Here is a 23,427-nt window from a genome sequence, read left to right on the forward strand (position 1 = left end):
TTTGAAAACCAAATGAAGGGTCATGTCTGGGCAGATGAGGGACAAAAGAACACTGAAGGATGAAAGGGACTGACTGTAGAAACACAAAACGAGAAACCCAACGTTCACGAGGATCGGATCTTCCTGGTGCTTGAGGACAGTGTTTAGGATTAAGCATTACACTGCAAACAGAGATGTGGGTAAATGATGCGTGTGAACTAACAAAGGCGAGTGATGTGGATGAATATGTATTATAAGAAAATAGAGACAAGTGTATTAAGTTTGCCTTTATATATGTCATATCATAGTTTAGACGTTCATATTACTATTATCTGTTCTGTGCATAGAGAATAGTAAAGTCACTGATGTTTACAGTTTTCCCAGTTCTAGACTTTATGGGTGGGAGAGAAACTAAAAAAAATTGCAAGGGCTTAGATAATTGTAATTAGAATGCAGAGTTCTTTAGAAAACAAGATACATTATAACCAGCAATTTACTTGAATTTTTTTTCAAATTATATAATTAAAATGAATTTAATGCAGATTTATATTTTACATATATATATATATATATATATATATGAACATAAATGTCAGTATTCCTCAAATTACTTATGGTAATCTAGTTATGGTCTCTTGTATTAAAAATGTCTTAAAATTAAAAGTTCTCATTAACAGGCAAAACAGAAGAAACTACTCTATGGCTCAAAATTCCCAATTTTAAGACTTTTTGAAATTGATGCAGTCACTTAAAATTGAATATTTATGTAAGGATTAAAATATAAATCTATTAAAAGAAATGAGCAAAATTTCTATACCATAAGAAAAAATGTATTTTCTTATTTCATGGGAGTAAAATGAAATAGCACCTTTAGTCTTTCTCCAAAGTGCATTAAGAAGTAAGTATATACAATAATGGTGGAGAAACAATGAGCCCTAGGATATGCAGGTCCATGCAGCACAAAGGCATGCTGTCAACATTTTTCATTAATCTAAACTTGAAATGGTGTCTACTACTATTGACCTTTAATAGTTGAAGACAACCCTGCCTTTTAAAAATCACATATATAACCTTACACATTTCCCAAATATCTCAAGTCTTTCTCAATATACTCATAGAGCGAAGCCATATTGAGTTTTCCAAATAGAGTCAGAAATAATCAGTTCTTATGTGTATTACACTTTGCTCCCTTGATTATTAATTCTTTTTTTATATTTAATGATTATTCTGTGTTAGTCTTCTTAATAAATTTGAAAAAGCTATGTATGGAGTAACTACTAAATAACTTTTTTTAATACTAAAATTTAATACTATAAAATATTTTAATGTATTAGGATAATTTTTCTTTTTCACTAGTAATTCCAGGTGATTAAACACATTTTTTTTTAAACAAAATCATCCAATCATGAAAACTTAAAAACACTTTATCTAAGAAGCACTTCTATAACAAACTTTTTGATTTTGGGTCTCAATAAAAATGGTTCTAGGGTGCCTCTTTTGAAATGATTCTTTGAGGTCTGCCTGACTTAATTGTGAATCTTTGTAAGTAAGTATGAAATGGAGGGCACAGCTGGTGTTATTCATGGTAGGAGTCCTAACTCTAACTCTGTTAAGGTTTTTCCATAAGTAATTTCAAAATTTTTGTAGATACTGATTGTTTTTTTAATCAGGGTTTTAGTTTTCAAGTGAGAAGTTACTGAAAAAGGAGGGATTGGGGAACTAATCAGATTTCATTTGGCCTGAACTGTTTTTAACTGTCATCTCATTTCAAAGGAAGCATTTTTGGTTGTTATTGTTTTCATTTTTTTGTTTGTTTCTTCTTGTTGTTTGTTTTTTGTTTTTGGGTCCTAATATCAGGTAGGAAAATGCCAAATTGTTCCATGTTCCTAGAAAAGTATACATTGACTGACTCACCTGTCTTGTTGATATCAAGGCCTGCTAGTTTTAAGGCTAATTCATTGCTGTTGCCACTTGCAGAGGAAACCAGGATATCATGTATTGCATTTCTTCTACCTGTTCTTCCTGAAGCAATGAAATCTGCATACGTAGTTTCCACATCAGTCATTGCTAACAAATATCCACATAGCAGGGACTACAAAAGAAAGAAATGTTAATAGGTGAATGCAATGGTGGTCAACAGCGAATATTGAACACAGAAAGATTAATGAATGGCTTAAAAAATGAACAAGAAACAATTGTTTAGAAATAATCTTTTGATTCTTTTCTGAAACATTTCTGTCAAACCATAAGAGTGACCACTATGGCAGAAATACCCTAGGGGTGCAATAGTGGAGCACATACCCTAGCAGCAAACAACACCTCTCTAACTGCTCCTTTACTAAACCAGCATTATTCTTAAAGTACATTCTAAATGTTTACTTTTACACTCTCAGATAAATATAATTCTTGACTCTTATTATAGAAATTTTCTTTTGCAACAAATGCATGCCATTACAGAAAAGCAAAAGCAATGAAAATGCAAAGATGCTCTGGAACCCAATCCCAACTGATACAAACACAACCCAATCCCCAGTCCCAACAGATACAAACACAACCCAATTCCTAAACTTAAGGCTCAAGGATCACTGCCAAAGAGACTGGGAGTCGGTTCTAAGAGCCAAAGGAATATCAAGTTTGGTGTGAGATTAGTCTACTAGAAATGCCAGAAAAAATGTATTTTGATGAAGTCTCATCAACATGGCTTCATTTTTTAGTCACTGTTTTATTGCCATGAAGAGATACCATGACCAAAGCCATTCTTGTAAAGAAAACGTTTCATTTAAGGCTTGCTTACAGTTTGTGAGGTGATCCCAGTATCATCACAATGGGGAACACGGTGGCATGCTGTCAGATATGGTGCTAGAGAAGTAGCTGAGAAATCTACATGCTGATCTATAGTTAGAGGGAAGAGACACTGAGCTTGGTATTGCCTTGTGAAAACTCAAAGCCCACTTCCAGAGACACACTTCCTCCAACAAGGTCATATTTCCTGATTTCTAATAATTTCAAGTGGTTCCATTCACTGGTGATTAAGCATTTAAATACATGAACCTAAGGAGCTGTTCTTATTCAAACCACCTAAATGCCTAAACAAGACCTGAACAATAAGGAGACCAATTAAGGTAACATAGAAAGGGGATAGTTCATGGGGCCTCAAGCCTGGACAAAGAAGTATTGGCAACTGGGGAGTGTCAAGAGCAGGAGAAATAGTCTTCTCCAGGGAGCTCCTCTTAACAGGCTATTCAATAGCAAGTGACTCTTCCTAAAATAAGATAATTCAGGTAACATTATACAGTCTGAGCAGGGTGTATATATGCAACAATTAATGAAAATAGGCCATGAATTATGTTTGTATCTGTTGGTATTGGGGATTGGCCTGTGTTTGTATCAGTTGGAATTGGGGATTGGGCTGTGTTTGTATCCGTTGGGACTGGGGATTGGGTTGTGTTTGTATCAGTTGGGACTGGGGATTGGGTTGTGTTTGTATCAGTTGGGATTGGGTTCCAGAGCATCTTTGCATTTTCATTGCTTTTGCTTTTCTGTAATGGCATGCATTTGTTGCAAAAGGAAATTTCTACAATAAGAGTCAAGAATTATATTTATCTGAGAGTGTAAAAGTAAACATGAGACAGACAGAGAGAGAGAGAGAGAGAGAGAGAGAGAGAGAGGGAGGGAGGGAGAGAGAGGGAGAGAGAGAGGGAGGGAGGGAGGGAGGGAGGGAGAGAGGGAGGGAGGGAGACGGAGGGAGAGAGAGAGAGAGAGAAAGCTAGATGATGTATGGGTGGAGTAGGAGGGAAGAAATCTGAGGAAAAGGATGTAGTTATAATTAAAAAACAATGTAGCAATTATTTAAAAAAAATCAAAATTCTAATGGGCTAGAGTTATAGCCCTGTGTTAGAACAAGTATTTCCTGTGCACAGTGTCCTGCTTTTCACCACCAGGACCAAGAAAAGTAAAAGTAAGAACTTTAACAAAGGAAGGCAGGATCCTGTTTGTGCTCAGGACTCAGTTTCCAGTACTTTAATCTCTACTCCAACTAGTCAGTGTTGACTTAGAGTCTAAAAGAGTCACAAGCAATAGATTTAACAAATGTAATAAGAACTTCATGAAAAGGGCATAGGACCAGATTTAGCCCAAATGCCACAACTTTACACATGACTTATATTTTAAAATTCTCCTTAGAGAATTTTACTTTAAAATTATATTTTAAAATTCTGCTATAGAGCTGAATTGGAAATAAGTAAGGGGTTAAGTGAAGTGATCCAGTCCACAGGTAGGCATTCAGCAAGTGCACTAACTACAGAAAGGCTAAGACTATCTGAGACATCGACTCAGATAGACTTTGTGTTCTAACATCACCCTACACCAGAAATTCAAAACACTTCTTGTCAGTACTGCTGTGGTTCAGGACGATGAGTCTTGTGCTCTGGAGACAAGTAATGGCTTGAGAAGAGTGACATACTCCTTGAAGTACAATTTTGACTGAGCAGAATAAATGAAAGGGAACTTGTCCAACACAACCCCTGATATATAAACTCATAAACTTGAAGAATGATACAGTTAAGGTAATGAATGTCCCCTAGAGGCCCATGTGTTGGATAAGTCTACATGGAAAATTATCTAAGACAGAAGTACTGGGTTTCAAATGAGTGAGTTTATTAAGTATGTAGCAAGCAAAATAGAGAAGAAGGAACAAATAGAAGGTAGAAGGAAAAACCAAAACAAAACACATGGATAACAGCCCATCATAAAACTGGGCCCTGTCAATATCCATCTGAAACTGTTGGAGTAGTTTAGTTGGAAGAGTAAGCAGAGTGACATGAAGTGAGGTGCTTCCAACATGTAGCAGGAACAACTAGGGAAACTGTGCTGAACCAGTCATGCTGGAGTTGCAGATTGGGGGACTACCAGGCAGAGGAGAGCAATCTCTTATTGGATAGCTCTTCCTTCCAGTTCCCATATGGAAATTTTTATACTATTAGATAATAGTAACCTCTATTGAGATGGCTTATCTTCTAGCTGTCATTATGGAGACCTTTTAAATTAAATTAAATTCATTCTTAATTTCAATAAATGTATTCTATTTATATCATTTCTATTCCCTTCTAACTCTTTCCATATCCAACTTGTTCATTCTCAACGTCATAATTTTTCTATTATTATTATTATTTATTATATTTACATATATAATAATATACATGTATTGTTATATTTACATATAAATGTAGCCTCTGAGTCTATTCACCATTCCTTAATATATATAATTTTCACACATAATCAAAGATTTCCTTTGACAGAACATGGAGACTATTGCAGAATGTCTGTTTAAATGCAGAGAATTGCCTGTGGGGTGTCCTGCTCCAACTGACAGATCTATAGCACAATACCCACATCTACACTCAGGGGACACATTGGAAGAGGAGACACAAAGCTTAGAAGAGCCAGAGTACCAGGGCATCCCCTCTGAAGTAGGATAATATCTTCTATATATGACAGAGTTCCAGGGCATCCCTCTGCAGTAGGATAATATTTTCTATATATGACAGAGTACCAGGGATCCCCTCTGCAGTAGGATAATGTCTTCTATATATGACAGAGTACCAAGGCATCCCCTCTGAAGTAGGATAATATCTTCTCTATATGACAGAAGTACCCGGGCATCCCCTTGAAGTAGGATAATAGCTTTGATATATGACAGAGAAGCTTCACTCATGTATTCTCAACAATATGGATGACTAGTCACAATCTGAACAATGACAACACCAGCTGAAACGCCAACACGGGAAGCGAAACTCTCACTATCTCTACTTCTAGATGAAGAATTACAGGCCACTGATAACTTCCAGGAGATGGAGAATTAGTCTTTCCTAGGGACGAACCCTCTGATTTTATAATACCAAGTGGCCAGCTATAAAAACATATACACACAACATATTTGTCATTAGCTGTTTGCTGTCTTCCTTGCTCCATGCAAAAGATCTAGGGAATTCTAGAGGACACTGTGTCTGGGATAAGAAAGCTGTTCACATTCCCAGAGGGCTTAGTAAGTTTAAACAGCACATAACAGATTACCAGTATACGATCTATCCCAGTCATTTAAACCCAGTCCATGTTACTATTGGACATGGCAAGATCTAACAGAAGAGAGTTACATCCTTAAAGCATAACCTTGAAGTGGGTTTTGGGACCCAGGGTCCTCCTCTTCCTCTTTTTAGCTTTCTGGCTACCAAGAGGCGTATATCCTCTTCCACCATATGGAACCACCATGATGCCTAGCTACAGCTGCAAAGCACCAGAACGTGGTCACTGAAAAGTACAAAACCACGGGTCAAATGAATCTTCCTCTACATTAGCTGCCTATGCTGCACATTTTCTTCCACCAGCATGAAGAATTTGGAGTACGGTTGTTGCTCTGTCATTCAGTCATGGAGTGAATTGCAGAGAAAGCTTTAACCATTTTGTTCTTAATTATTAATTAGTAAAGTGCACTGGATAATGTGATAATTAATGTGCTTCAAGTGAGATGGTAATCACCGTTACTCAAAATTACTTTATTTCAAAAATCTTGTATTTGGAAATCCCCCCTCTGGCCATCACCTCTACCTTTCCTTTCATCTCATACTTGGTGAATAAGTCCCTTCACATTGAGCCAGTCCTTATTTCCTTCAGCACTTTGTACTTGTACTAGGTGTGGTACCATGGAAATCAGCTGCCCACTAGTTCATGTCTCTTCATCTAAGCATCAGGAAGTCCCCTTGCTATTATGATCAACACTTTCCTACCTTTGCTTCATGCTGAGAAAACAGCCCAGCACACATTCTTTGATCTTATTACCAGGTGGCTGTTACCAGAAAAAGTCACACAATTGTGCCAATTGGCTCAGCTAGACATGTCTGACTATTATTAGTCTGCAGAGTTGCACAAATTCTTTTATTCACCTCTAGGTGACTCTTCCTTGGGCTCTGATCCATGGGAAAGACCCCCAGTCCTTTCAAGACTACACATCAAATATTGTCTGTTTTCATTGATGGCTCCATCTTTCTTTCCTAAAAGGATGCAGGACATTGGCTTAATGTTTTCTCAAACTTCTCCTAAACTATATTCTCAGTGTTGTCTTTCTTTGCTGGTGAATTGTTTTCTTTCCATCCTTCCTTCCTCCCTCCCACTATCCTTCCTTCCTTCCTTCCTTCCTTCCTTCCTCCCTTTTAATTTTGAAACATGCTACTGATTTTCTTTTATACCATCTCCTATACGATCATCCACTTGCTATAACATTATACACCATGTTTAGCACATTTTTGTTTATCTCTCACCCTTGAAATCAATTTCTAATTACTTCTCAATAAATAGGTTTCTTTTAATCACTTACATTTTCATTCTATTTTAAATGCTGCTTCCAGAACAATATTAGGCCATTCTGAAAACCCTCCAAAGCTTCACACACAGTCTATAAATTCTAAAAATTAGAATTCCTTTTAAGGGCAAATGGCTTTTGCTTCTTCATATTTTACTTCACCACACATGTCATGCTGGTATATTGCAGAATACAGCACAGTATTTTTCAGAGATCTATGATGGTGCATTTGCTTAAATCAGTTGCCCACCAGGAATGCAAATAAATCTGCTTGGTGAAACAGACTGAGCCTTCAGAATTCAGCCGAAACTCATCTTCTCTTTTATCACTTTCCCCATCTTCAAACTGCAAGTTATAACTCAGAATTTTGTCTGTAGAAATCACTGACAACATTATGGTGACCTCTCTTTCTAGACAGATAGCAAGCTATGACAAGTCAAGGACTTATTAAGATGAAAAAATATTGCATATACTCTCTCAATTATGGAATGAATATGAGATAAAGCAGAAGAGGAATCCACTGGAGAGGGGCAGAAAGGGAGGGAGTAGGAGGAATGGGGATGGTAGTGGAGTGACAGATGTGAGGAAAACCAAGTGCTATATACATAAAAATGTCAAAATTCAGTCCTATCATTTGTTTGCTAACTGAAACTCTAATTTGAAAAGAAAATGTTTGCTATTAGTTTTGTATATGCATTACTAACATAGTTACTTGCATAGTGTCAGTCTTAAATCAAAGTATAGATACGGCAAAGATGCTTTCATCAGCAGCCACAGACTGGCCATGCTTCCAGATGATGGCAAATGAAAGTGAACCCACTCTAACTTGAATGATTCAACTTATGCAGAGTGTGAAGACTGTGTGATTCAACCTTCCACCCCATCTTCACTTTGGTTCTTACATTTTTGGAACATAGGTTCATAAATTCCTAACACACTCCTTTTACATCTTTATGAGGCTGTTTCTGAGTCAGTAATAATGTTTTGACCTTGCTATAATTAAATTCTGCTAGTAACAAGAATATTGTCTTTAGCTAGAGCACGATTAGCAACATTATGTTTACTTTCTACATTAACCTGAAGGTTTAGAACTGAATAAAAGAATCAGTAATATACCTGTAAGTACTTAAGGAGAAATGAAGTGAGAGAAATACACACCTTTTATAGTTTCTATTCTCAGTGAGTGTCTTTTAAAATAGTGTTTCAAAGCATGACTTAAAAGAAAGAAAACAACTGCTATCTATTATTTATCATCTGGCAAAAGAAAATAATACGACACAAACCAATATCTCATTTTCAGTTAAAAATGTCTCATACAAAAAAAAAATGTCTCATACTTCAAATGACCCTGAAATCATATGCAGACCAAGGGTTAAAATCCAGGTCTTATTTTATAAAAGAATTTCCTTGTCTTTTTCCTATTATTCCTTTTCTCTGTAGACTGCCATAACATGTGGGGTTTGTCTAACCCACCCTTGCTGCTGAGTTTAAGAAGATCTGTAGTATCAAAATGAAGCATAGAATTGGCTATATTTCCAACAAAGATATGAATTTTAAAAAACTGAACATGAAGCTGAAAAGTCTATCACTGTGAACAGAACTGACAGTTTTAAACTCTCATTTGGTTCACTCTTATCTAATAGGCATGGGCTGGGACAAACAGGGATATGAAAATTCTAAGGGCGTGTCATAATTGTCCTCAACTGGTTATACACAGATTGGATTTGAATTGAGTCTATGACAATAAGAACTGATGAAGAAGCACTATTCCTATAGAAGTCTCTCCTGTTAAATATTTTTGTATCAATTTATTAGATTTATGTGTAGATTATACGTCTAAAGTAAATTGTAAACTAAACATTAGGTATTTCATCACAGTTCTCACCATAGTAATTTTATTAGCTATTAATAGAAAATTAATATTTAAAAAGTTCTTTATTTGGATAAACAAAGTTATGATAAAAGAATATAGCATACAGATAGCACAAGATAAACATATGCAAAGCAGAAGAAATGTAATTCCATTTATGGAGAAAATACATAGCTGCTTTGAATTCTATGCATGTCTTTCCATTATTATTTTTATTATTATTCTTAGGTTCCCCAAAGTGCATGTTTTCCCATACAAAATGCCTTCCCTCATCCAAATCAAGTATTTAGGCATGGGTCTCTTTCAGCTACCAAAGATCCAGAGATGTCTTTTACAAAACAAACAAACAAACAAACAATAACAACAAAAATACATTATCACCTCATGGAGAACAAACTTTTGCTATGAAATTCTGTAGAATTGTCACTGAAATTTATAACTAACATATCTAGAAACAGGAAGGAAAGAAGGAAGGAAGAATGAAAGCATCATCAAATAAATTTCAGCAGCTGACAGAGGTTTAGCAGAGGACCAATTATCATTTATTTATTTTATCTGTATAAAATAAAGAGAAAACCCTTGAAAAATATAGTAATAATGGACTTTGTTTCCTACTTGTGTTGCTATATTTAGAATTTTCTAGATATTAATGATAATTTATTGCATATAGACATAGAATATGGTACATTTCTGAACCCAGTTATGCAAATATAGTTATATTAATTAAGGTCTGGAGTGGGGGAGGGAAGATATTTTATTTTAAATATTGAGCTACCACATAATAGATTACATTTTAAAATTTAAATTTCAAAAATAATATTTAATGTAATTAGGTCAACACTTATGAAAAAGTACTAAGCATGCTCTGTCCCCTGGAGCAAGCCCCTCCCTCTCACTGTGAAGGAAGTGAGCAGGGCTGTCCTCAGGAAACATTAAATGGAAGGGGACTTTCTGACAACATGAGTTGTTTGGGGACTTTCATACTTAATGTCTTTTAGTTCTTCTAATATCACAGTGCAACTATTCACAGACATAAATCAGACTTTCCTCTAGCAGAAATTACAGATTTAGTTAAGTTTCGGGAACCTCATAACCGCATGTACTTACGCCTCCTATCTTAAATCGAAGCTTTCCACATCGGTGTATCCTAGAAGAAGCTGAGCCTATGAAGCTGCTAAGATGGTTTTTATAGTGACATTGAGTCATGAGCCAAATGGTGACTGAAGAACATGCTAATTTTACTTCTGTAAATGGGACACATGAAATGGGAGTCGCACACTTGGAAGGGAGGATGGAGAGACTGCCTCCAACGCACAGAGGATTCTAGAGTGAACAATCCAATTTTAAAAATGAAGTCTAAATGTCAGAAACAGAAAAAAATTACCTTGTTCCACTCTCAAATTCAGTGACAAAAATTCTCAAGTGTTAAAATAATGAAATCCTGTGCAATTCCCAGTGTGTTCAGTACTCAACACACCCTGGTGTTTTCTGTCTAAGATTTCCCTGCATTAAGAACAGTGGTCAAGATCTCCAATGAGCTTTCAATTATGTGGAACAAATCTGCTAACATTTACCACGTGAAAAAAATGAAAGAACTGGCCAAATATAAGTATTTATTAATTCTCTGAAATATACCAATAAACCTAATATATATTTACATAAACATTTGTTTTGGAAAGGAAATATGTTTTTAAAAGAAAAAGAAAATGATGACAGAAATTTTGTATAGTTTTACATTCGTAACTCTGGTTTTTATAAATGTCTGGCTTAATAAGGGACATCTGGCTTCTCAAATCTGCATCTGCACTAGATCTATTGCAATATGTTGCTTCCCTTGCGCTATATGAGGAAAACCTGTCCTCATAAAGATTTTTCTTTTAGGTTTACAAAAATGAAGAGAACTTTAATAGCCTTTTCAGGTATTTGTAAAGTTGTTTTTTTTTTCTTTTCTTTTCTTTTCTTTTCTTTTCGTTTTTACAATGTGGACTGTAAAAGCATAAGAAAATGCTTTCCACCCCTGTTTGCTAATGTCTCTAACATCTGTCTTGTGTCATGAGTGGCTCTTTTGTTCTTGCAAGCACACGTATACATGCACACACACAATACTGAGCATCACTATTTTGGCATATATTTGTTCACTGGGCATTGAGTCAGGTAAATTTTTCAAATAGTTATATTTTCTAGTATAAAACCTAATGAATTTTTTTTGAGCCAGATATGGCATTTTCCAAAATGTATCTTTTTCATTTGGAAGCTTGGATATTGCAGTCACAAATCCCATTATTCACTTTAAAGAAAACCTTCCCAAAACACCCAGGCACAAACAACCGGAGTTTGTTTTATATACAGATTATTAGGAATGGTGATCCTTCAGTCTACAATGTGACTGAGCAGGTGCACAGGATTTTACTAAGAAGAGTAACTACAGAGTTAAAACTAACTCTGTAGTTTTTCTTTTGTTTCTTAAACCATATTTAGATCTTATCTCATTTTTACAGGAAATCTTGATAGATACCTTAGAGGGGGAATATCAGGTCCTCTTACATTAATTTCTTAAATTCCCTTTTCTCTAGCAACACATGAACAGTTACCATGAATACTTTCTTTAGTGTGCTCCCACTTACAACAAGATTTCAACAATAGCCTCAGCAACAGGAAGCTCTGGTCAATTCATAGCAGTCTGAATTAAGTTCTTTTTATTTTTAGATTTTTATTTTTATCGAATATTTTGAACTAATGTTGAAAATAAGTGGATATTAGCCCAAAACTTAGGATACCCAAGATATAAGATACAATTTCCTAAACGCATGAAACTCAAGAAGAATGAAGACCAAAATGTGGACAATATGCCCCTTCTTAGAAGTGGGAACAAAACACCCATGGAAGGAGTTACAGAGACAAAGTTTCGAGCTGTGATGAAAGGATGGACCATCTAGAGACTGCCGTATCCAGGGATCCATCCCATAATCAGCTTCCAAACGCTGACACCATCGCATACACTAGCAAGATTTTGCTGAAAGGACCCAAATATAGCTGTCTCTTGTGAGACTATGCAGGGGCCTAGCAAACACAGGAGTGGATGCTCACAGTCAGCCATTGGATGTATCACAGGGCTCCCAATGGAGAAGCTAGAGAAAGTACCCAAGGAGCTAAAGGGATCTGCAACCCTATAGTTGGAACAACATGATGAACTAACCAGTACCCCGGAGCTCTTGTCTCTAGCTGCATATGTATCGAAAGATGGCCTAGTCGGCCATCACTGGAAAGAGAGGCCCATTGGATTTGCAAACTATATATGCCCCAATATAGGGGAATGCCAGGGCCAAAAGAATGGGAATGGGTGGGTAGGGAAGTGGGGGGCGGTATGGGGGACTTTTGGGATAGCACTGGAAATGTAATTGAGGAAAATATGTAATAAAAAATATTTAAAATTAAAAAAAAAGAAAATGAATATACATGGCTTACAGACTCAACACATATGAACACACCTCAGTTAGGTAAAGGGAGAAATGACAATAGCAGGAACGTATTATTGATGGAAAAATCTTTCAGCAAGATGGACAGTTCTTGTCTCAGCTCCACCCATGGGATAGAAGTCATCTCACAAATTGCTTGTTTTCAATGTCTTTTGTAAAATAGCATTGACTACTTCCAGTGATATATTTTGTACTCATGTTAGAGATTTCTATATCATTTTTTCAATATTTCATATATATATATATATATATATATATATATATATATATATATGTATCACGATTAATCCCTGTAATATTACTGCTGAGATGGTTAATTAGCAGTAGAAATACTATCCATAGGTAGTGCACTTCAAATGAAGAAACAGAAGCAGAGGGGTTAACTGACTCACTAATATCTTCCACAGTCAGTAGAAACACTGACATAAGAATGGAAGCCTAGGTTTACCCACTTCAAAAACATAACAGCTTTTAGAGTCCAAGATTAGCAATGATCTTCCTTATGTAAATCTTTCTAAATGATTGTCTTATTTTCTTCACCAGCTCTGTATTATTTTAAGGAGTACAGATACTTTTAAAATGGATACTTTCCCATTAAACTAAAGTGTTTCCCTGTATGTATTTCTGATAAACATTTAGCTTTCAAAAATCAGGGGCCAGAAAGATGGTTCACTGTTTCAGGGCAGTTGTCAGCAAGCCAGCTCTCTTACCTGAGGTGCATTCCTGAGTTCCATGTGGTGGAGGGAGAGAAACTATTTTACAAGCCATCCTCTGACATTCATGTGTATATGAACTCATACAATAAATAAGACAATGATAAAATATTGTTTTAAAAATAGAAAGGTAGGTTATGAAACATTTAAAAAATTAATTTATTATTTACTTTTCCATTTTCAAAATCACAAGAGGAGTAAAATAAGATCAAATTTATTGGATGGGTCCAATGTGTAATGATAGGCATAAAATAATAAATTAGCTATGAAGTTTATGAACTTGATGCTTTGGGGATATTTAAAAGTTGAAAAGATACACTACATTCACCAGAGAGTGTACACGGATAATTTAAATGTCTTAATGACTTTATCAATGTAGTATTTATATGATGAAGTAACAGGTTAATGTTATTATGTTACATAATTAGTAGGGATATTTTTAATACTATTTTACTTTAGGGCATGTTAAGCTAAGTTTATTTCATTTTATACTTAGAGCTTGTCTTCAATATTTCTTTATACATATGTAGCTATTTCCATACTATATTGAGACAGTATTTCACAAACTGATCATCTATGTAAATCATCACAGAATGTGACTTTTCAATCATATCATATGTCCTCTTTGATTTCTATGTTCGGTCCATAAAACGTTCTTACTCCAAACCCTACATTTCTGGTCTAAATATGTATGGTCTAAGCATTTTGGGTGTGCTTTATAATCAAGATTTGTTGTCAGGAAGGTGGTTTAGCTTTAAGTGATTAAAAACATAATTAACAGTAACTGTAATTTTGACAGAGATCTATGAGAAAATTAAATAATACCTCAAAAATGGTTCCAAAATATAAACAAAACATGCAAAAGTGAGAACATGTTTAATAATTTCCACACTACTATTAATGTGGTTCATCTAACGGGGTTTCTGTTGGTTCTCGTGCAGAGTTGGTTAGTCTTGGTTAGAGTTACTATTGCAGTGATGAAACACTATGACCAAAAAGCAAGTAGGTGATGAAATGGTTTATTTGGCTTACACTTCCACATTTTAGTCCATCATTGAAGAAAGTCAAGACGGGAGCTCAAACACAGCAGGAACAGGAAGTAGGAGTTGGTGCAGAGGCCGTAAGGGGTAGTGCTTACTGGCTTGTTCCACATGATATGTTCAGCCTGCTTTCTTTTAGAATCAGCCCAGGGTGGCCTTATATAAAATAGGCTGAACTAGCCTCTATAAGCCAGCAAAGAAAATGCCCTACAGGATTGCCTATAGCCCAATGTTTTGGAGGCATTTCTCAGTCTCAACTTCTCCCTACCCAGTGACTAGCTTGTTTCAAGTTGGCATGGAACTAGCCAGCACAATTACTTATAAATGATATTTGCTGTATTTGGTACATGCTTATAACATGTTGTTTGGAATGTCCAAAAGTCAATTTGTCTGTGACTAAGAAAGGTTTGAAAAAGATACAAGAAAAGAAAAAGAAAAAATGAAGGATGATTAGAGTCAAGCAATAAAGATTAATTTGTAGAGAATTTAACTGAAAGAGAACTGAAGACAGAGAGGAACTCATTATGATAGTTCATGCAAATATGATGCTTATGACATTTATGTTTTGAATTATCATAACTAACTAAATATATACTTTGTCTTCCAAATGTTGCTGCTGCTTCTGTTAAAGAATTTTTGTCTGTTCTTGAGAAAAATGCTTCAACAGATGCCTGCTCTCAGGAACTAGACCTGTCTCTATCAGTCGACCCTAGGTCAAACTGCCAGGCTCCGAGATTTAAAGAGCAGGGTACACTGAGAAGCAGCGTCTGCTGCAGAGGACATGATTAGTATCTGCCATAGTGGGATGTTTGAAATTGCTGGCTCTCGATTGAGAAACTTGTACTGTGTCTGGAGTTTTAGCTAGGATAAATAAGCAGATGGCAATATTTGGTAAATGGGAAAGGAACAGCAGCTTTAAGTCTAAGAATGGCATGCCATGACATCACAATGCTACATTTTTCTTTTCTGAATGAGTGGAAATGCATTAACTAAAACCACATACAGTTTACACATCAATATGAGCTTTCCTGCTGCAAGCAAGCACTTTTTGTGATATCTGAATATTCCAGTTAAAATTGTGCTTATACATCTTAATGTGCCTTTTTTTTCAGCCAAAACTAACACTTTCTATGACTGTGTTTAGCATATTTTAAATGTGTGTGTAATCCCTGCCAATTATGTGCTTTGCAGATGCTGCTTTGCATACAGTGTGATGATCACCCCTCAAGACTTTGATGAATTGCTCCACTTCACTGTATATTTGAATATTACTATGTTTCTATAATACTTTTATTAATGACAAATGAACATAATATAAATAGTCCTTCTTTTTCTATATACTAGCCTGTCTGAACTCTAGTTCCTTTTCTAAGTGTGAAAGAAAGAGAAGAGGATTTGCTGAAGAATAGTAGAATTATCTAAACAACTTAAAATTAACAGGATATTACAAATAAATAAAGAAAGCATTAATGTGGCCCTTGAGAATGTATCTACTATATAACATTCTGGTATGTAAATCAAAAGAATCACTGTTGCTCTCTCTGTCTAACCTTTCTGTCTCTCTTCCCCCCTCCCTTCCTTCTTTCTACAGGATTAGCTGTAGTCTAGCTCAGCTGTTCTGTGACTACAACATAGCAGAAGGTGATACTGAACTCATCTTGTTCCTGCCTTTACCTCCCAAGGGCTGGGATTGCAGGTATGTGCCCAGTCCAAAAGATACTTTTACATGAGAGATTTCACTAAACAAAGTACTTAAAAGGTAAGATTAAAATTATCAAATTACTAATATAAGAATATTTATATTGAGAAGAGAAACGATTAACAAATTAAACATGAACTTTATTTAACTGAAAATGGACTGGACAATGATGTTTCACAGACTGTCCCAACCACTTGACTATATATCTACATACTGTTTGCAGTACTGGTGATTGAACATAAGGATTTGTACATGTGAGGTCTGAAGTCTATTACTGATCTATATCCATAGGACTTCTTTTTAGTATTTATTTTGAGTCAGGAATTCAGTGAATTGTCTAGAATGGACTTGAATACTTTTGGTAGACTGCAGCCCTTGAATTTATAATTCTTCTGCCTCTGTCTCTCCTATCTTTCTATCTTTCTATCTTTCTATCTTTCTATCTTTCTATCTATCTATCTATCTATCTATCTATCTATCTATCTATCTATCTATCTATCTATCATCTATCTATCATCATTCCTTATTGATTTACTTGAGAAGTGTAGAAAGAACAAGAACATGCCTATTATCACCATGATTATATGGTGGTCAGATGGCAACTTTCAGGAATTTAGGTTCCAGGGATTGAACTCAGACTGCCTAGTTTGGGAGCAAGCCTTTTATCTACTGAGCTATCTGGAAGTGCCCAAGCATCTCTTATAGCTGCATTATAAGACTGCGTGACAAACTTAGCTTTATTGTGTATATTGAGCATCTTATTTTCAAGGGATCTTTGAAGAAACTTTTAGGATAGACATACATGCAAATTCTGGGACATTTTATCCTCTACTTCCATGTTAATGCCAATAACAGATATTTCTTTGCAATGGAAGTTGAAATGTTTTGTACTGTACTGATTAATGTATGATTAGATATTCATTTTTGAAGCCACATTAAATTTCTGTTTCCTTCTCTCCCTCTGCCTGTTTCCTCTGCTGTGCAGCTTACTGCCTTTTACTCTCAGCACAGTATGAGTTTCTGTACTTTGTACTGTATAGCAGCTCAGCCATCAAACACCAGGTTGAATTATTTACAGAAAGGAAAAGTTTTATATATTTTAAAGATGGAGATAGTATTTCTGGAGTGAATTTTACAAGAAAGAACAGTTTAAAAAAAATGGTGATAGCTAAGGTTGGCAGATTACATCATCCCTCCAAAAGTGGCAAGAAGGGCAAGTCATTGAGGATGGGACCTACCTTGTCCCTGAGTACAGTGGCAATGAGTAGTTCTTGCTATTTAGTTTATGTCATGTTCAGTGGATGACAGGTCACAGGCTTAAGTGTTATTATTGCTTGTGTATCATATGATACTGGGTAAAATAATTAAGTAGTCTGGCTTCAGCTTTTATGCCTCCAAAACATGGGTTCCCAGACTAAGGAAATATTTCAAGTATTTTCTTGGTCTAACAATCTCTGACCTTTGCCTCCATGTGCTCTTTATAAAGACCATGCTTTCACAAAATAATGCATTCTTCTCAAAGCCTTTGGAGGAAGGGTAACTTATATTTAGAAGGCCCATTTGGCATGCTGGGTATTCTTATGTCTTACTGCTATTTATAACCATGTAGGACAACAGATTTGTTTTAACTAATAACTGTCCAGGCTTCAGGAAATTGGAAAAGTTGTTTGTTATCTATTTCAAGTCTTGATTTAAGAATATATGGTATGCTGGAGATATGTGTAGTGTACTATGTGTGTGTGTGTGTTGTGTGTATGCATGCATGCCACACATTAAAATCTTGCTGATTTCTTATTGTATATATGCATACAGATCCCCACTAATCCCCACCACACACACACATTAAATACCTGCTGGTTTCTCAGTGGTTTCATGGCCGGATGCTATACACAATTCCAAAACTCCCAATTCTGTTTGGAAATACAGTTTTATCACTTGACAGACATGTTCAACTTGAGTTTTTCTGAGTGTGGATTCCTCATAATTTGTTTCCCTTCTCAATTTTAGCTCAACAAACTCCAATTTGAAGGTCAATAAATCTTTACCAATTCTACAAGTATTTACTTTATTCTTATGAATCTTCTTGGATTTATTGTAATAGAGATAACTTCACCATTCCATAGATGATTTGCAAGTAAAGGCAGAGCAAAATGAGAATACCATTAGGAAAAAAGCATAAAGCTTTATGAAATAATGCCAGAATTATAAGATGTTAACAAGCGATGAGCTGGCCCACACCAGACCTAGAAGTCACTATCAATAGTCCAACTATCCTAATGTCCAGAGGAGTGTTTGGATGAAATTAGGGATTTATTGTTGCTGGCAATTTTTTTTAATATCAAATGAATTAAAAAAAAAGTTGAATGAAAGTAAAAAGTGGCATGTTTTTCAAACAGTGAGAGGAAGTTACCAACAGCAGGCCCCATCTATCATAAATACTTCAGTACTTTCTGTGAATATAGAACAAAATAAAACCATGGCACACAGAACGCTCATGGGACTCATGACACAGTGCCATGATGCAACCCACAGCGTCTTTCAAGGATTGTCACTTAATCCAATCACACCCTTCACATCAAAAAGTTCACCTCAGGATGCAGATGCAGGAATTAATACTTTCCTGCAAACTCTCTTAATCTGGAAACCTTTTATTTGTGGAGAGGGATTCTAGACAGTAGCCTGACCTTGAACACTTTCAGCATCACAGTTCAGTTTTAATTGTAGAATTCAGTTAGAATTTGTCAATGAGTGGATTCAGAAAATGTCATACTGTGAAACTACATTGTAACTAAGACATCTGAGCACACAATCCTGGCAAATCTTTTATTGTATTTTATTGTATTTCGACATTAAGTTTAATGTCACTAATAATTCTACTTGCCTTTATCACTATAAAGTTATTTGTTTTTCATCAATTTCGTTCTTTTATATAAATATAAGAATAACTAACTACATTACTTAGCTCAGTATAGACTTAAACTTTCATGAAAGGTGAATTAAGTTTGGCATCACTTATTTTGAGACCTGCCTTGATTATAACTTATCTTGAATACAATTGTATACATAATTGTACATAATTTATCTTTCATATAAATACTTCAGTGTTGCCAATGTGGTTTGATATTTACCAATCACTGAGATCTTCTATCTCTCTTGGAACAAGAGTATATTCTAGAATCATTTTACACTTTCTTTTATCTGTTTCTGATTCACCCATTTCCTTAAAGATCCCTGATTCTTGCAAATGAAAAGGTGTTTTAGAGACTAGGACTGGGATATTATGTGTGGTCACTGCTGCTGGGAAGAAGCTTCCAGACTCTCTTACTAACAGATCTTTTGAGATTATGGGTGTGTTTGTGTGTATATATTCATATTCATATACATATCACATATGGTTATTCCCACATATTTTGTGTTTATTTCTCCTCAATTTACATTGAAAATAAAATTCACTTTAATATTCATTGATGTACAACACCATGCAGTTCAATGTAGGTTATTTTTTTCTTTTCACACTTTACTCCTCAGGTAGAGAGAAACACTGATTGCCACAGTCCTCAATATCCTTAATTCTTGAATCAATAATTATGTAAGCAAATTTTAACTTAACTTAAACTCTAACTTAAATACAAACTTCTCTTCATCTTGCCAAAGACTATGAGTACCTATCAAGTGTTGCCCACTGTGGTGACTTTCATATGTTATGCTTTTATCTCTCTCAAATGCCCTTACCATCTGCCCTAGTTAACTAAATATTTAATACTCAATAGCTTAAAAAATACATAGTGCTACTTGACTGGGATATACTTTCTGATTTGACTTACATAATTACTAGCCACAAGTGCTTGAGATGGTATCTGTGCCCATTCATATTTTATGCTCTTCCCTTTTGCTTTAAATCATTTTTTGATCTTCAATGAAGGCCACTGGCCAACTGTATCAGTCATATACATTATACAGTGCCCATGTTGCCCATGTCTGTAAGCCCATATAGTTCTGTTTAAAATATATGGCTTAACCATTTGTATCTCTTGTTTGAGATATAAGTTCACACTTCTAATCTAACCAAGCGATGGATTTCTAGAAGTGTGAATAATGTATAAATATATCTTTAGTTTCTCAAAATTTCTTATCCCAAATGTCTTCACAAAATAAAATGCAAATGCTTTCTGAAATATGATTTGTTGGAGTCTTACAGATTTTCTAGTTTTCAGCCAAAGGAAGTGCAAAGGTCATAATGTTGAAAAAAAAAAAAAAACTTCCAGAGTTTGAGGAAGCAGGAAGCAGTATGAAATAAATTTGGAGACTGAGGTTAGAGAAATACTGAATGAGGCCATTCACATCATAAAAAAGTGTAAAATTGTATTTTAACTCTAAAGAGAGGCAGATTTTGAACAATGATGTCACCAGTTTCCATATTTCTACAGATTATTGTGGATCTTCCATTCGTAACAGAGCACAAGATAAGTATGGGAGCAAGAGAGGAAGGTAGGCAATCATGGAAGATACTGCCTATCGCTCTAGGTGAGCAATGATGGTCTGTGCTTCAATAAAACTAGTGAGAGTAAGATGGGTTCCGGCTAGATGGCGATTTTAGAGTCTTTCCAAGTTGATAAACCACATGTAGGAACTTTGAATTAGTGACATGTTAGGGACAAATCCAAAGGTTTTGGTTTCAGTAATCAGATTAGTGGCAGGAAGGGGAAACACGAGAGAGTACAGTCAGCAGATGTGGTGGTATGTGCTTTTATTCCCAGAAACCCTGGAGGCTGAGGCAGGAGTTTTGTAAATTAAAGGCCAACTTATCTAAGTAAGTAGGACTCTATTTCAAAACACTCATCAGGTTTTCTCAGCCTTCCGAATGCAGACCTTTTATACAGTTCCTCATGGTGTGGTCACTCACCAACTCCAAAATTATTTTCATTGTTACTCCCTAACTGTAATTTTGCTGCTGTTATAAATCATAATGTAAATATCTGTCCTTTCCAGTGGTCTTAGGTGACCCTGTGAAAGGGTTGTTTGACCCCAAAAGGAGTCATGACCCACGGATTGAGCACCACTGCACTAAAAAAGAAGGATGAAAAAGTAAAATGCATAATATGTCTGTTAACCTTGATGTAAGTGATGTGCAGAGCAGAGACACAGTCAAAAATATTTATGAGTCTGAGATGTGGTGAGCAGCAAAATCTGGAAGGATGAATTCACTATCCATAAGCATCTTCACTTTAATGTAATGAAATCATAGTAAAATAAAACTTATGAACAGTGAGTGTAGATAGAGAACTGTGTTCCAGAAATGCACTTTAGAGAAGTTTACCTCTAGCTTGAGGAATAGTGTTCTTTCTAGCGACAGTCTGTAATGGGAGGAAAGGGTTTGAGATCTGGGATCCTGTTCCAATGAAAACAAAGGTTAAAGAGAGAGATACAATAGTGGCAGTCCCTGAAATGACAGAACCTGGACTAAGTGCTGCCTTGGTGCTCCTTCTACAGATAAATTCCCCACGAGGAGATTTGTAGTACAGGGGACAGAAGTCAAGAGAAAGACTAAGGAGCAGCAGGCGAGGCCTTATAGGCATTTCCGAACACTGGAAACTGACAATCATTATGACTTTTGCCTCATACCTTAAAATCTAAAATTTTTCTATGGGCTCATAAAATGGCTACTGTCTTACAAGCTCATATCTGATGGGGTATTTTTTCAGTAAACTTTTGATGTTTGTAAAATTGTGTTGGATTGGATTTAACTCAGATATTCCTATTAGCATAGCAATTTAACCCATTTTAGAAAAAAAACTTTTTTATAATTTGAAATTAATAAAGCGATTTAAAAAACAAAAAGACAAAAAACAAACAAACAAACAAACAAAAAACTCCCCACATGGGAATGAAATGATGACACTGAGTTATCTCACCAGATGACACAATCAAGGAAACAGATAACGAAATAAAAGTGTAAAGGATTCAGAGGCTTATTCTGTGCCCAACTGGTCCTTGTGGACAGACCTTCAACTGGCCAAATTCTCATACCCTTCCTAACAGTCAATAAAATGTTGTGTAAATATTCTTGATACTTCTAATATTTCCTTTGATTGTATTTCAAAATTAGATGGAGACCAGGCCAAACACTATCCTTCCAACTGTCTTTGGAATAGGACTTTTGCATTTTATGGTGGAAATGGTTTGTAGCTATTATAACATTAATTGTAATCCATTCAGCATTGTATTGTATGAACTTACCTGTTCTTTTAACTTCCTGTCTTTGTTTACAATCAATCCATAGTCAGACAGCGCCATGGCAATCTAATTCCATCAATGTGTGTTCCTTCAGTTGTACCTTTCCTATCTACACTTGTTTGTTACACAAATGCACCTGCATATCTATGCACTTTTGAGTTCTTTTAGATAGGCTTACTAGAGAGATGTAACAGCCATCTAAGGCAATTACTGCATTCAACAGGAAGAAGCCAGATCAGGCCTCACCTAAATTCCCTAACAACAGTCAGGGTTACATCTTCAAAGATTGCTGCTCATGTCAGCAAACAGAACCTTGCAGGCAATTTAGGATGGAAGATTTTGATCAATGTCCTTGGCCACAAACCAGACATATTCTTGGACCTGTCCTAGGTGGATATCAGAAGTATTTGTGGGTTTAGTTCCCCATCTGGTTCCTTAATGGCATTATGGTCTGACTTTTGAGAAGGTGATGTTGCTGGAATTGGAAGACTTGTATACATCTGTGGATGGATCGTCATCACCTGTTTTCCTGATCCCACCAGAAAAGAAGCAGCTCCTTCAGGTTTAGATTTCTATATGAAGCATTTATAATATCTGGGCCTTGTTGAAGTCCATTAGTCAAAGATAATTCCTTGTGGTCAAAAGAATAGGATCAGTTATTTCCCTAGCCTGGAGTGATGAGTTCTCAATCTACATTACTAAATTACAGAGGACTCAGGAGCTACAATCACATAGCACTTTAGACCTGAGCACTTTCTTCTGTTATTCACAAAAGCATACTTTTTCTTTCTTTTTTCTTTTCCATCTCTTTTTCTTTCAGATCCTGGTCTGACATGCATAGACATGCACTCTGGGCTTTCTCACTCTTTCTTCCAAGATCTTATTATCTACAATGTGGTTCTTGTCCACAATGTGGCTGCTTGGAGGTCTCAATCGATGATCTTATGAAATTTCTCAACTCCAACCTCAGAGTTGTAGCTGTCTCTCTTCTTTTTCTTTCCTGTCCCTTTTTGTCAGCTGCTAAGGTCTACCCACTTGGACATGCCCAAACATAATTAAAAT

General features: G+C 35.6%; 1 protein-coding gene across 6 annotated transcripts in view; it reads right to left on the reverse strand.

Annotated features, from left to right (window-relative positions):
- Pkia (cAMP-dependent protein kinase inhibitor alpha) overlaps positions 1 to 23,427 on the reverse strand; it is a 65,103-nt gene that overhangs the window by 5,805 nt on the left and 35,871 nt on the right. For 5 of the 6 annotated variants that reach the window (XM_021158872.2, XM_029475492.2, XM_085836036.1 and 2 more), the window contains one exon: positions 1,894 to 2,071. In XM_021158872.2, coding sequence (XP_021014531.1) covers positions 1,894 to 2,044 — 151 coding nt within the window. In that variant the 5' untranslated portion in view covers positions 2,045 to 2,071. Of the gene's footprint in view, positions 1 to 1,893; positions 2,072 to 10,310; positions 10,410 to 23,427 lie in introns of those variants that run through there. The other variant, XM_029475493.2, reaches the window with a different exon arrangement.

This window comes from Mus caroli, unplaced genomic scaffold (assembly GCF_978045245.1).
Source record: "Mus caroli unplaced genomic scaffold, Mus_caroli_1 scaffold_3, whole genome shotgun sequence".
NCBI classification, from domain to species: domain Eukaryota; kingdom Metazoa; phylum Chordata; class Mammalia; order Rodentia; family Muridae; genus Mus; species Mus caroli.